Source organism: Watersipora subatra, chromosome 1 (assembly GCF_963576615.1).
Source record: "Watersipora subatra chromosome 1, tzWatSuba1.1, whole genome shotgun sequence".
Classification (NCBI taxonomy): domain Eukaryota; kingdom Metazoa; phylum Bryozoa; class Gymnolaemata; order Cheilostomatida; family Watersiporidae; genus Watersipora; species Watersipora subatra.
Genome location: NC_088708.1, coordinates 5,961,494 through 5,976,528, shown reverse-complemented (window position 1 = coordinate 5,976,528; position 15,035 = coordinate 5,961,494). Strand labels below are relative to the sequence as shown.

Genomic DNA, 15,035 nt, shown 5'->3' with positions numbered 1-15,035 from the left:
TTATACTAGTTGACAGGAGAAAGATCTTTTAGACACATTCACACTTATTATAATATTGCTATGGATTAACAATTTATCACGTATTCAGCTCGGTAAGGATAGAAAGCAAAAAACAACCTCATCAATATATTTCAAACATTACCTTCGTAAAACAATGATAAATGAACACGAGATTACTATGGTTAAGCATTTGAAAGAATGATTAATGGTGCACAGTGGTAAGGCGTTAGGCTCGGAGTGAGCTGTATCAGCCAATCACAGAGCCGCCTGTAATACCAACTAAAAGGTTACATTTGGTGTATGTATTTTTGGGTGTGGCAAAGCGCGTACACTACAGATATATAAATAACGATCGAGAAATGTTAGTCATTTAGCAATAAATTATCAGACAGTTGCATCGTCTTACAAAGAGCAACAGCATTACTTATTGGACTATAATCTATCTACAAGATCATAACTGCACATTTGCCAAGGTAACCATTAACAGTACTTTCGAATCGGCAAAGTTTTTAGAATTTTTGATAATGAATTCAACGTGTTGCTTGGCTATTTCTGGCATATAACTATAAGAAACGAACTTTGTGGTGATTTTGTAGAACTGATGAAAGAATATGTCTGTGTCAGAATTAGTTTAGGATTGTCGCAAGTGACTTGAAATTTTTTATTGACCCGCTGTCACAATTTGTTCAGCCTGCTAATTTTGTACAAATTGTCTATTTTAGAAGGCAAGCAACCATCTCTTCCAATGGACAGTGGACTATATCCAGAACATTTTGTTGACCAAATGGCTTCACAAAAACAAATCATGGAGCAGTTTTATAATAACGACAAGCTGAGCAATCCCTCAGGTAGGTCAAGAAATGTTCAATTGTTTCTTCGCGCACTCTTCTCATCAGTTCGCTGTTTGATTCAGAATCGATTTGTTATAATTACATGGAATTTTATCCTTACAGATAAGCAAGGGAAGAGCAGCCTTGAGATGCTGAGACTATCCTGCGAACAGCTACAAGCAAAGCCGCCAAACTCTATGAGAACTGTCCAGGAGCAGAAAGCAGGTGAGTTAGTGTTCTAGCTGAAATCAAACATTTGGCAAACTCTATTGCTGAATCACATTTCAATTATGCAGTGTGGGCTCTATTTTTAAATTGGCGCATGGCACGGATTCAACAACGAGGAAGTTGAGATATTAGAGTTAAACAGCCAAAGAGCTTTTCAATGATACATGAATATTGTCACTGATGAAGTACACACTTATCACTCGTGAAACAGAGCGAAACATAGCAGCGAATATTCCCAGAATCATTACCATATTGCACTACAGATCTGTATGCAGCTTATAATGTATATGCCAAACTAACAACATTTAATTTGACTTAATGCTAACTGTAACCTATTTTTTCAGTGGAGACGGTATCGAGTGCTTATGACAAAATGTCTGAGGTGGATGCCTTCAACATTCTCAAGAAGAAGATCCTGAAAGGTGAGCTCATATGTAGATGCTTAATTTGCCTTGCTCAATGTTAAATGTGGAGTGTACACATACTAAAATATATACGATTGCGGGCAAATGAATGTGCGGTCTACTCTTGCAGATACGACGCACTGCCATCTGTGGATGTTTCTTTTCGACATATTGCTGGACTCGAATAAATCTAATGTGGCAACGTGGGAAGACCAGAAAGGAATGTTCAGAATAAGAGACCCTACAAAACTAGCTGATATGTGGGGGGAAAAAAGGAATAGGACAAACATGACTTATGAGAAGCTTTCAAGATCGCTTCGCCATTACTATGAGAAAAAAATTCTTCGTAAGGTACCCAAGAGAAAATACACCTACAAGTTTAACTCGCGAGAGATTCTGAAATCCTACGAAGTTCAACCATATTACCGTCGCTCGACCAATAGCCAAGCTCAAAGAAACTCTGCAGCTCAGGTAAACCCAACACAGCATGTCATGACCCCAGGCTACCAACCTAGCCCAACCAGTAGTCAAGCCAGTCCATTCTACTCACCAGTCACACCTAGCCCCTCCTACCACCAGAACCACGCAAGCTTCAACTGGAACCAAACATTGCCTCAAGGTTGGCCGAAGGGTTTAGATTCTCCACAGGCCTGTCACCAACACCCTTCACCTGCTTACCATGTGGCAACATCTATGGCAAACCCCGAAAAGCAATGGCCACAGCCGATGCTGGTTGGTTTTTCAAGCAGGTCTGTCGAACAACAGATTGTGCAGTCCCCAATGGCAGCACCGACTGTGCCACCCATATATACGCCAAACCTTATGCAAGCTAACCACACGACTGCTGCACAGGTCTACCAGGACAGTCACCATTTCATGACAGATTTAGTGAATGGCGAAGCGATAAGTATGGTAACAGAAGAGAAACCCAGTGCTGGTTATATAATGGAAAACATTGACAACATTATAAACAAATCAAAAGGCATGCCAAAAACTGGCCCAGCACCAGCAGTTGCAGCCTATGGCAGTTCTCACAATGCTTTATACAACCAAAACAACTCCAACTCTAACCATATTCCGCAGACACGGTGCCGTTCAAACTCTATAACAAGCTATGAAAGCAGCAGTCCAGACAGCTACTACAGTAATGATGCCATGTTTAACGACATCATGGAGAGTCTCGTGATGGAAGCCTTCTAAATAATTATCAATCATCCCAGAACGTTGTTGATCATTGTTTGTTTTATTTTCATATATTTTAATATCTTGTTTCAAGTTTATACCTTGTTCATATTACAAAAACATTCTGTTATTTGTTATAAAGAGTGTTCTCATTGTTTCTTTTGATATTTATTTTTTGTTAAAGAAATATTACAATAATATATAAAATATCGTATTCACAAACGACATTTACATATATATTTACACAACAATAATCATACACAAGATAATGGAGTTTCCACCATTTCAGGTTCTCCGAAAGCTTCAGCGGTAATTACAGATGTCCATCATTGCTGGCTCATTATCGTATTAGCAACCTGGAAATTAAACGAATAAAATACGCTCAGCATATTTGCATTTATAAAAAGTCTTGAATAACCAATGAGTCATAGAAATGGAAGTCTTTGCAATGAACACTTAATTCACACTCTGCCTCAAGAAGAGGAAAAAAAAAGCATTTGAAAAGTATAAGAGATGCTAGGCGCAGCACTAATCAAAACATTGGGCAGATAATGCAGCTATTGAGCTCTCAATAAACTGGTAAGATTATTTATTGCTAGCTAATTATATTTCTAGTCAGGAATAACTACAGCCAGCTGAGAGAGGAAGGAAGATGCCTATACAGTCGAGTGACGACACATCTTCATTGCTGTTTGTCTGAGAAACTTATCAGATGAGAACAAAATATTGCACGTAATAAATTATAATAGTTTAATAGCGTTAGATGGCCATATCTTAGAGATTGTGAATGTGATAGGTTTTGATGCCAAGACATGTTGGAGTCAAAGTAGAGGTGTTTATAGCGTCCTCTCTCGCCACCCGTATCCCTCATGAGACATTACTAGATTCAGCTCACTGCTCAAGGCTTTATCAATTCTCAAGAAATATTAACTTAGATCTGAAGGAGATCAAATTGGGACTTGACTACTCCTTTAAAAAATTTCAAACTCTTTGTCAGCAAGAATATGCAATAGTCGATCATGACCTTGAATGAAAAAATCAAGTTTATGCTTCCATTAATAATTCTAGGTAGAACAATGAGTGTGGTACTAAGCTTTTGTACTGCGGCCAGAATGATTTAGGAGCACACGGCTTAGTAAAACACCATGTCGCTAAAAGATATTTTTACTACTGAAAAACATTTATCATGACAACTTCAGCAATGTAGTACTAATTAACAGTGGTAACTACATTATAAATTATTTAGAGACAGTTGTTATGACCAAGCTCTACGTTTAGAAACGTAACGAAAAAAAAGGCTGTCAAAAAACCTGAACAGCTTATAATAGCAACAATAACTGCTATAGAAGCTGGTTAGTTTTTTTAAAGAATGGTGAGCAAAATATTTTTTGTGAAAGATCCCAATTTAATCGAAAGAGTCAAAATGCCATGAACTTTAATGAAACTCATTTGATTAAGTCTTTGAGCTGTTTAAATGAGATGACTGGCGTCGCAAAGTTGATGATAAATGGGGTACATTTTCTTTGACCATATACTGGTAGAGCTCTCGTGGCTAACAACTGTTTTAAAATGGGTTAATTAACAGTTGTGTCACAATTATAACAGATTTATATCAATTTTGTTACATAAAATTAAATCATTTATGAGATAAGGGCTGAAGTCAAAGGACAAAAAATGTTGTATTGGGAGCTATATCGTTACACTATGCAAATGAAGTGCGGTAGAGGAGTGCTCTGGAGGCAAGGATACAAACCTGAGAAAACATGTCAAAGCAGGCCTGCTTGTTGACAAGAAGTAGCGTGCTGAGAACCACGATGAGCAAGGCGAGCAAACTGCTCTCTTTAACCTCGTACTCAAAATTGCTGCGAACCTGTAAGAACAACAGTTAAAGGATTAGAACTTGTAGCAACCCTGAAATAGAGGCCGACCCGGTAAACCCTTACATTATATTTTTCACAATCCACCAGTCTATGGCAAACATAACCAACACAACTAGCACTGATGCATGTTAAACACACAAGAAAAAGATTGACCGGCTAAATGATAAAGATTTCTTGTTTGTTTTTGTCGCCATCAGATGAGCATTTGTAACTTTGACACCTAATGAAACCATGATATGATAACCTTAGTGTCTGGAAGACCTACACACTATGTTCTATTTTTCATCGGTAAAATTCTTCCATAATAACAAATCCTCTACTGCTGGGCAGTTTGTGAAACCATTTTAAGCCAAGCAACTGTGTTTGTGGGCAGCTAAAATATGACATCTGGAAGTTGATTTGATTCAATTTTAGTGCCATCCATTTTCACCATCAGGAGATGATCAAGAATTCTGCTGCTGTAAATGCTCTTCAAGAATGTTTCGATGACAGTAAGTGGTGTTTCCCTGTCATATAGCCTGCCATTGCTTGCAAACATCAGCTGCGGGTATTCACCTCCAAGCTAGTCATACTACCTACTACCTCATCAATTTGTTTCAATAAGCATATGAGTATGACTAGAGAGACTATTATTACCTTGGGATTGAATGACATAGCAAGGGCTTTGGCAGGTTCATCAGCTGTCATGAGATATTCACTCGTCTCATACTCGTACAACTTTTTAGACAGCGATGACTCCAGCATCACTTTGTATTTCTGCAACAGCCAATTTTTCTACTATCTGCTCTGAACTGGCTAATGGAAGCAAACTATTGAGTTGGTTGAAGCATAGGAATTTACCAAAGGAAGACGAGTTGTGTTTGTACTTCTCCTTGAAGCTTTTTTATTACCTAATAAATATTTTATTAAGTTTCTGTACAGATTGTAGTTAGTATAAAGTGAAGGTCACAGCAAAAGGGAGGGACACGAGCTAAGACGATATTAATTCCAGCAAATCCAAACTGGAATATTTCTAACAGCTGCCTCCTCCAGCCTTGTATAACCAGTCATTAGTTATCACTAATCTCATTTGACTCGGCCTGTGAGAAGGGCAAAAACTTAAGAGATAAGAGACTTTTGTAGAATTGTAATATCAGAACATCAGGCTATTATTAGATTCTGTATGTGCTTGACTGATTCATACGACAAGGCTGCAGTAAAAAAAGCTTTAAAAAAGGCTGCAGTTTTTAATGGATTTTCAGTTCGATTTGTAGCAATGTTTAAATTTCGTACACAGCTAAATCCTAGTGGGGGGAGGAGGGAAGGGAAGAGGGGGAGGAAGAGAGAAAAAAAGGATTGAAAGAAGTGGGCAAGTAAATTAAATATAAGGATGGATTTTATAGGGAATAAGTACAGGGAAGTACAAGGGAATTTAAAATACACACATTGTCAAAGGTTATATTAGATGTCTATGTAAGTACACTGGTGAGTTCGGTGTCTATGTAAGTACACTGGTGAGTTCGGTGTCTATGTAAGTACACTGGTGAGTTCGGTGTCTATGTAAGTACACTGGTGAGTTCGGTGTCTATGTAAGTACACTGGTGAGTTCGGTGTCTATGTAAGTACACTGGTGAGTTCGGTGTCTATGTAAGTACACTGGTGAGTTCGGTGTCTATGTAAGTACACTGGTGAGTTCGGTGTCTATGTAAGTACACTGGTGAGTTCGGTGTCTATGTAAGTACACTGGTGAGTTCGGTGTCTATGTAAGTACACTGGTGAGTTCGGTGTCTATGTAAGTACACTGGTGAGTTCGGTGTCTATGTAAGTACACTGGTGAGTTCGGTGTCTATGTAAGTACACTGGTGAGTTCGGTGTCTATGTAAGTACACTGGTGAGTTCGGTGTCTATGTAAGTACACTGGTGAGTTCGGTGTCTATGTAAGTACACTGGTGAGTTCGGTGTCTATGTAAGTACACTGGTGAGTTCGGTGTCTATGTAAGTACACTGGTGAGTTCGGTGTCTATGTAAGTACACTGGTGAGTTCGGTGTCTATGTAAGTACACTGGTGAGTTCGGTGTCTATGCAAGTACACTGGTGAGTTCGGTGTCTATGTAAGTACACTGGTGAGTTCGGTGTCTATGTAAGTACACTGGTGAGTTCGGTGTCTATGTAAGTACACTGGTGAGTTCGGTGTCTATGTAAGTACACTGGTGAGTTCGGTGTCTATGTAAGTACACTGGTGAGTTCGGTGTCTATGTAAGTACACTGGTGAGTTCGGTGTCTATGTAAGTACACTGGTGAGTTCGGTGTCTATGTAAGTACACTGGTGAGTTCAGTGTCTATGTAAGTACACTGGTGAGTTCGGTGTCTATGTAAGTACACTGGTGAGTTCGGTGTCTATGTAAGTACACTGGTGAGTTCGGTGTCTATGTAAGTACACTGGTGAGTTCGGTGTCTATGTAAGTACACTGGTGAGTTCAGTGTCCATGTAAGTACACTGGTGAGTTCAGTGTCTATGTAAGTACACTGGTGAGTTCAGTGTCTATGTAAGTACACTGGTGAGTTCAGTGTCTATGTAAGTACACTGGTGAGTTCAGTGTCTATGTAAGTACACTGGTGAGTTCAGTGTCTATGTAAGTACACTGGTGAGTTCAGTGTCTATGTAAGTACACTGGTGAGTTCAGTGTCTATGCAAGTACACTGGTGAGTTCAGTGTCTATGTAAGTACACTGGTGAGTTCAGTGTCTACGTAAGTACACTGGTGAGTTCAGTGTCTACGTAAGTACACTGGTGAGTTCAGTGTCTACGTAAGTACACTGGTGAGTTCAGTGTCTACGTAAGTACACTGGTGAGTTCAGTGTCTACGTAAGTACACTGGTGAGTTCAGTGTCTATGTAAGTACACTGGTGAGTTCAGTGTCTATGTAAGTACACCAATATAAACAACAGTATTCAGCTAAGCATATCATGTGGCGAGTAGAAATGTAGATAGCTGTAGATGGAGCCTCTTGTAGCTTTGTCACGTAACACGAAAGGTGCACATGTAAGTATGAGCAGGTAAGGATGAACACATGTTTATGTAGGTATGAATGTGTAGGTGTATGCATAACTACTCAATCCTAATCTGTGGATATGATTGGGTAGTTGTGCATATGTAAGCATATATGTGCAGGGGTGTATGCAGGCATCTGCAGGGGTATATGCAGGCATGTGTAGGGGTGTATGCAGGCATGTGTAGGGGTGTATGCAGGCATGTGTAGGGGTGTATGCAGGCATGTGTAGGGGTGTATGCAGGCATTTACAGGGGTGTATGCAGGCATGTGCAGGGGTGTATGCAGGCATGTGTAGGGGTGTATGCAGGCATGTGTATATAGTATGTACATATAAGAATTTATGTGTAAATACTCAGAATGTAGCTATATGTATGTATAGGTAGGTAGTCATGCAGATAAGCACAAAAGACGAGAGATACTTTTGATGATAGTACAAGTCCTTGACATAGCAGACTCTATGTCGGCACTAGCCCACGCGGCAAACATTGTAACTGCATGGTTCTAACCTAGACCTCAGGTTAGATAAAACTTTGGCAATCAAAGTTGCAATAAAACTACAGCTATTGTAAAGGTTTCTAGGTTTCTAGCACGAGCCTCTTTCCTCTCATTCTATCAAATATTCATCAAACGTATATCATCAACTCATCACATATTCTCATCGCATGTTCGACAAAAGTTGAAGATTGTATCGCGCAACATTTGAAGATGTCATAGCAAATAAATGTGATTCTGTGAAAGCCAAATTGATCTTATCAACACTGACCACTCAATAGGTGAACAGTTTCCAAATAGCTCGATTTTGAATAAAAAATGATTTAGGATTCAATAGAATGATGGATGCAGTAAATGTCACACTATTAACAGGTTTAAGATGAATCACTCTACTCCTGCCTCCACAGGCTGCTTAGCTTATGTTTCCTACGCAAGAGTCGGCATCGAGTGGACAGCAAAGTGGGTAATGACAGTGAGTAGATCTGCAGATACGTGTTTCCTTTAAGGAATGACAAATTGTGCTGTAGATAAAGTTTAATATTTTCTTCAGAACTGAAGAAGTCTTTTTACATGATGTACGATGTAGTCAGCAGGAACAATTATAAAGCTACTGATAATATACACACTTCAACTAGTAAAATTTCCAAAATAAACTACCTAATGACATGAAATACTCGGGCAGAAGTTATAAGTAGTGTGCTGGACTGTCGGAGGCAAAGACTGGGTGATAAAGAATGACAAACAGCGATGAAGAGTTACATGAGTGATGCGTATTTGAATACATCGCTTGTCATCTCCTGGCGAACTGCTTACGGTGACTTTTGTCTCCCCTAGCACGCAAAGTTTGGAACAGCGTAAAGAAGTAAAGAAAATAGACAAGTGCTACGTGCCAGGCTGGTCTGACTATGGATCATCCCTGTGTTGGTCTGACAGGTAAACTGCTAATCCGCAGTTAGCCAAAGGCACCAAGATTGAGGCACATCTCATGACCTCTTAGAGGCCTACATTGCCGGCAGCTGTCGGTACAGCACACCGTCACGATTGCTAATTGCTAATATCTAAAATGATTTGATCCTTGCCCTCATTTACAATGATTTCAGATACAAAACCAACTTGAGATGCCATGAAAACTAGAGACAAGGTCAGTGCAGAAGTAATAAAATATAATTCAATAAATTAGGGTACAAGTAGAAATGAGGCAACAAGAATTAATTTTGATGCATGAATTTATTCCACCATTGCTTAACAGGCAGCGCATGACACTCTAAAGACAGCACGCCAATGCTAGCTGTATACCTCGTGCATTTTCATATGACAGTTATTCTTTTTAAGGCGTTCAGTAGTAAGTTATGTAGGGTTGATACGAACAGACTTCAATTTACACATGGAGCTACAAAGCATGAGAGAAATGCAATGATTGTCAAGAAATAATATAGTCGTGCCTTGAAGAAATTTTACTTTTGGCAACTCATGGAGCTAACTTTTAATGAGAGGTGAACTTTTTAAAGATTTTTTGCAAAGGGCATTTGCTGGCAGGATTAAATCTATTTATACAAAACATTCTTTGGCAAAGTGATATGTAATGTCAGATCAAACTAAATATGAAAACTGAATGTTTATTGCATTTTAAACCACATTCATTTTTAGTAAAAACTCGTAATTGCTTCTGCTACTAATAATGTAACATCTTCACACAAATTCTGATTAGGGAAACTTTTGCCTCTTCACAAAAATAGCTCTCTTTACAGATCCAAAGCATAGCGGTAAGAGTAAAAGACAAAAAATGTTTTAACAAATAACAGTCACAATTAAACATGAAAAAAAGAAATACATTACACGAACATGTTAATTGTTCTTCATATTATTTGCTAACAGAGTTACAACGATATTCATCAAACTTAGTAAAAGACATGTTTGCCAGACCATTTTACGTCTAAAGGTTTCTACTGAAATAAACAATAAATGGTTAAATACAGCATTAGCAAAACTAGATTATATAAACTTAAGCATAAGACTGAATGTAAAACTTTGATGACATTTAAAAAAAAACAGCATAGAGCGTTAATCATTAAAGCAATGTGTTTATTGGTACTTTACCTTAGGGAGACAAGATTGGAAGTGCAAGCTTTGCAATGACAAATTCCAGTGAAAAAGCGTGTTATAGAAAGTCATTACTCCAACTTACACTAGATATAATTTGATTTGACTTAATTTACATATTTTTATTACTTTTAAATTTTTCTGTTAACAGCTTTTCCTTGTTTAGTAATGAAACAGTAATGTTGTAAAATTTTTCGAACTTTTTCTGATGGAAATTACCGTGTGATGTAGTTAATATTTCCCGAAATTTTATATCGTAGGTTTGAATGTATGCAGGCACAGGTATACAGGGGCAAATTGAACAGTTAATCCATGCATATAGTTTATTTAGGTTGTTTGAGTAGAAAGGGTGAACGAATTGATGCTTGCACTATGAATAGAAGTTTAGTGCACATCTTAGTTTGTATACTTTTTAAAGAAAGAGAGTTTAGGAACTCATTGTACAAAATGTGATGTTAGCAGTGCTTGAATCGGTTTATATCTGCTGATTCATCAAAGCCTTGTCAGTCCTTGACTTTACTGATAGTACTACTTTAAAGAGTACTATGGTAGAGAGTACTACGGTAGAGAGTACTACGGTAGAGAGTAATATGGTAAAGAGTACTATGGTAGATAGTAATATGGTAAAGAGTACTATGGTAGATAGTACTACGGTAGAGAGTACTATGGTAGAGAGTACTACGGTAGAGAGTACTATGGTAGAGAGTACTATGGTAAAGAGTACTATGGTAGATAGTAATAAGGTAGAGAGTACTATGGTAGATAGTACTATGGCAGAATGTACTATGGTAAAGAGTACTATGGTAGAGAGTACTATGGTAGAGAGTATTATGGTAGAGAGTAGTATGGTATAGAGTACTATGGTAAAGAGTACTATGGTAGAGAGCACTATGGCAAAGAGTACTATGGTAAAGAGTACTATGGTAGAGAGTACTATGGTGGAGAGCACTATGGTAGAGAGTACTATGGTAGAGAGTACTATGGTAGAGAGTATTATGGTAGAGAGTAGTATGGTATAGAGTACTATGGTAAAGAGTACTATGATAGAGAGTACTATGGCAAAGAGTACTATGGTAAAGAGTACTATGGTAGAGAGTATTATAGTAGAGAGTAGTATGGTATAGAGTACTATGGTAGAGAGTAGCATGGTAGACAGTATTATGGTAGAGAGTACAATGGCAGAGAGTACTACGGCAGAGAGTAGTACGGTAGAGAGTAGTATGGTATAGAGTACTATGGTAAAGAGTACTATGGTAGAGAGTACTATGGTAGACAGTATTATGATAAAGAGTACTATGGTAGAGAGTACTATGGCAAACAGTACTATGGTAAAGAGTACTATGGTAGAGAGTACTATGGTAGAGAGTATCATGGTAGAGAGTAGTATGGTAAAGAGTACCATGGTAGATAGTACTATGGTAGACAGTATTATGGTAGAGAGTACTATGGCAGAGAGTACTACGGCAGATAGTAGTACGGTAGAGAGTAGTATGGTATAGAGTACTATGGTAAAGAGTACTATGGTAGAGAGTACTATGGTAGACAGTATTATGGTAAAGAGTACTATGGTAGAGAGTACTATGGCAAACAGTACTATGGTAAAGAGTACTATGGTAGAGAGTACTATGGTAGAGAGTACTATGGTAAAGAGTACTATGGTAGATAGTAATATGGTAGAGAGTACTATGGTAGAGAGTACTATGGCAGAATGTACTATGGTAAAGAGTACTATGGTAGAGAGTATTATGGTAGAGAGTAGTATGGTATAGAGTACTATGGTAAAGAGTACTATGGTAGAGAGTACTATGGCAAAGAGTACTATGGTAAAGAGTACTATGGTAGAGTAGTAAGGTAGAGAGTACTATTATTCTGTACATGAAGGTCACTGAGTTATAGTAGCACCGACGACTGAATTAACATAATTGTTAAATTATACCTGCATTATGATATTTCTGATGCATCCAGAAAATTCTAACATGGTTCGGTAACATGTCCAATCAAAAAGAAGACACCTGCCTGGAAAAGGGCCGATAATACTTTATTGTCACATTAGTACATCTATGAATTTTAAAGTCCTGCATATTCGCCACCGAATCACTATAAACACGGGCTTATAGGTTAAAAACGTTTTATGAGATAATTAATGTAAATCTTTATACAATAGAGGAATAGAAACTAATATTATGCTTTTGAGAATTGTATTACATGATGATGGAGACACAAATAGGGAATCGTGCCAACTGATTAAGCACTGGGTGTGAGGCATCTGACAGACTGACAAGCGAAGCCCCTAATGAGTCCTGTACCAGTTTCTGTCTCCAGCACATGTCTTCCTCTACAGACTCATTACACTCCAGCACTATACAACTTGAGAGCTCATCATTTATATCATAAGTTAATACGTGGTATGCAATGGTGAAGGTCATGTGAATTCATGAGCCACCACTTACAATATTGAATAAAAATGTTATATTTTGTATTTTAAAAAAGCTGAGCAAATCTGCCATAGTTGTCCTAGACAAACCGGGAGGGTGAGCTGATACGTGACATGTAAAAGCCTTACCGAAGAATCCATAGGCAGGCTGGAAAGGAAAATAACTTTACTTTCGGATGCACCGAGAGACTGTAGCGGGGCGCTAGATCCTTCCTTACTGATTATCACCTGAGAGCAAAAAAATATATTGGCGCCCAGCCCAAAGAAGACGGGGAACTCGGAGATAAACTAGTAAATAAATTCAATGAACTTGCCAAAAATATCCACAGGATCTATATATACATGTATATATATATATATAGCTGTGTGAGGAAATGTGGGTAGCATATGCCAGAGTAGATGTTCTACCATATGCAGACACGGAATGCTGACAAGCTGTAGGAAATACTGAGAGCATAACTTGAGTATAGAGAGATACTGAGGTATACCTTGAATATAGAGAGATACTGAGGTATACCTTGAGTATAGAGAGAAACTGAGGTATACCTTGAGTATAGAGAGATACTGAGGTATACCTTGAGTATAGAGAGATACTGAGGTATACCTTCAGTATAGAAAGAAACTGAGGTATACCTTGAGTATAGAGAGATACTGAGGTATACTTTGACTAGAGAGATACTGAAGTATACCTTGAGTATAGAGAAATACTGAGGTATACTTTGACTAGAGAGATACTGAAGTATACCTTGAGTATAGAGAGATACCGAGGTATACTTTGGGTGTAGAGAGATACTGAGGTATACCTTGAGTATAGAGAGATACTGAGGTATACCTTGAGTATAGAGAGAAACTGAGGTATACCTTGAGTATAGAGAGATACTGAGGTATAACTTGAGTATAGAGAGATGCTGAAGTATACCTTGAATATAGAGAGATACTGAGGTATAACTTGAGTATAGAGAGATACTGAGGTATACCTTAAGTATAGAGAGATACTGAGGTATACCTTGAGTATCGAGAGATACTGAGGTATACCTTGAATATAGAGAGATACTGAAATATACCTTGAGTATAGAGAGATAGTGAGGTATACCTTGAGTATAGAGAGATACTGAGGTATACTTTGAGTATAGAGATACTGAGGTATACCTTGAGTATAGAGAGATACTGAAGTATACCTTGAGTATAGAGAGATACTGAGGTATATCTTGAGTGTAGAGAGATACCGAGGTATACCGTGAGTATAGAGAGATACTGAGGTATAACTTGAGTATAGAGAGATACTGAGGTATACCTTGAGTATAGAGAGATACTGAGGTATACCTTGAGTATAGAGAGAAACTGAGGTATACCTTGAGTATAGAGAGATACTGAGGTATACCTTGAGTATAGACAAATACTGAAGTATATCTTGAGTATAGAGAGATACTGAGGTATACCTTGAGTATAGAGAGATAGTGAGGTATACCTCAAGTATAGAGAGATACTGAGGTATACCTTGAGTATAGAGAGATACTGAGGTATACTTTGAGTATAGAGAGATACTGAGGTATAACTTGAGTATGGAGAGATACTGAAGTATACCTTGAATATAGAGAGACACTGAGGTATACCTTGAGTATAGAGAGATACTGAGGTACACCTTAAGTCCAGAGAGATACTGAGGTATAACTTGAGTATAGAGAAATACTGAGGTATACCTTGACTATAGAGAGATACTGAAGTATACCTTGAGTATAGAGAGATACTGAGGTATAACTTGAGTGTAGAGAGATACTGAGGTATAACTTGAGTATAGAGAGACACTGAGGTAAACCTTGAGTATAGAGAGATACTGAGGTATACCTTGACTATAGAGAGATACTGAAGTACAATTTGAGTATAGAGAGATACAGAGGTATATATTGAGTGTAGAGAGATACTGAGGTATACCTTGAGTGTCGATAGATACTGTGTAGAACAGTTAATAAACACCGCCACATCTGTGACAGCCAGGCTCTCGCTTATAGTAAATTTTCCAATATTAGCATCAGCTGCCTCCATCTGCAACAAAATCCATCAACTAATATCTGTGACTGCTTTCTTTCCACTTAAATGATATAAAATACTTCTTTTACCTAAATGAAAAAGTCTTGTATAGAAAAGGTGGAAAAGGATATGCACTCTATAACTAATTTGATGAGCAATAACAGAGAATGTTCATAGGATAATTTTTTCCAAGTTGGCTAGAACGAAAGCCGTCAAATGTGCACAATGTGTCTAAACTGGCAATTGATAAACCACAGTTCAAGGTGAAGGAAAAATAGAGGTGAGATGCCAGTGGATTATTTCCCAAGTGGAAATGTAAAGACAGGACCGTCACCATACCCAACCACCACACATGTTATGGTACACACATGCTTTGGACATGAATTTAGATTGGCTATTTACATTAATTTGAGATTATCAACAGAG

At 38.0% G+C, this 15,035-nt stretch overlaps 2 protein-coding genes across 4 annotated transcripts in view; one reads left to right on the top strand and one right to left on the bottom strand.

Moving 5' to 3' along the window:
* Nucleotides 1-39: 39 nt before the first annotated feature.
* On the top strand, nt 40-2,696 carry LOC137398118 (uncharacterized). 2 transcript variants are annotated; one of them, XM_068084227.1, is made up of 5 exons: nt 40-473; nt 723-848; nt 954-1,055; nt 1,403-1,480; nt 1,593-2,696. In XM_068084227.1, exons 2-5 carry the CDS (start codon nt 746-748, stop codon nt 2,660-2,662), a joined length of 1,353 nt encoding a protein of 450 aa, XP_067940328.1. In that variant the 5' UTR covers nt 40-473; nt 723-745; the 3' UTR covers nt 2,663-2,696. The 2 variants fall into 2 exon arrangements, with proteins under 2 accessions (XP_067940328.1, XP_067940334.1); XM_068084233.1 differs by lacking the exon at nt 40-473 and having other exon boundaries at nt 552-848.
* Nucleotides 2,697-2,796: 100 nt separating this feature from the next.
* LOC137398102 (BOS complex subunit NOMO3-like) overlaps nt 2,797-15,035 on the bottom strand; it is a 102,876-nt gene continuing 90,637 nt past the window's right edge. For both annotated transcript variants that reach the window (XM_068084213.1, XM_068084218.1), the window contains 5 exons: nt 14,514-14,624; nt 12,711-12,809; nt 5,161-5,280; nt 4,398-4,514; nt 2,797-3,000 (listed from right to left, as the gene is read on the bottom strand). In XM_068084213.1, the coding sequence (XP_067940314.1) occupies nt 2,971-3,000; nt 4,398-4,514; nt 5,161-5,280; nt 12,711-12,809; nt 14,514-14,624 (477 nt within the window). In that variant the 3' untranslated portion in view covers nt 2,797-2,970. The remainder of the gene's footprint in view (nt 3,001-4,397; nt 4,515-5,160; nt 5,281-12,710; nt 12,810-14,513; nt 14,625-15,035) is intronic.

Bases quoted from the DNA above. Each gene is read 5' to 3' on its own strand.
- LOC137398118 (XM_068084227.1), top strand. From the start codon at position 746: ATGGACAGTGGACTATATCCAGAACATTTTGTTGACCAAATGGCTTCA. The intron at 1,056-1,402 runs GTGAGTTAGTGT...CTATTTTTTCAG, and splicing joins TGTCCAGGAGCAGAAAGCAG to TGGAGACGGTATCGAGTGCT. The intron at 1,481-1,592 runs GTGAGCTCATAT...CTACTCTTGCAG, and splicing joins CAAGAAGAAGATCCTGAAAG to ATACGACGCACTGCCATCTG.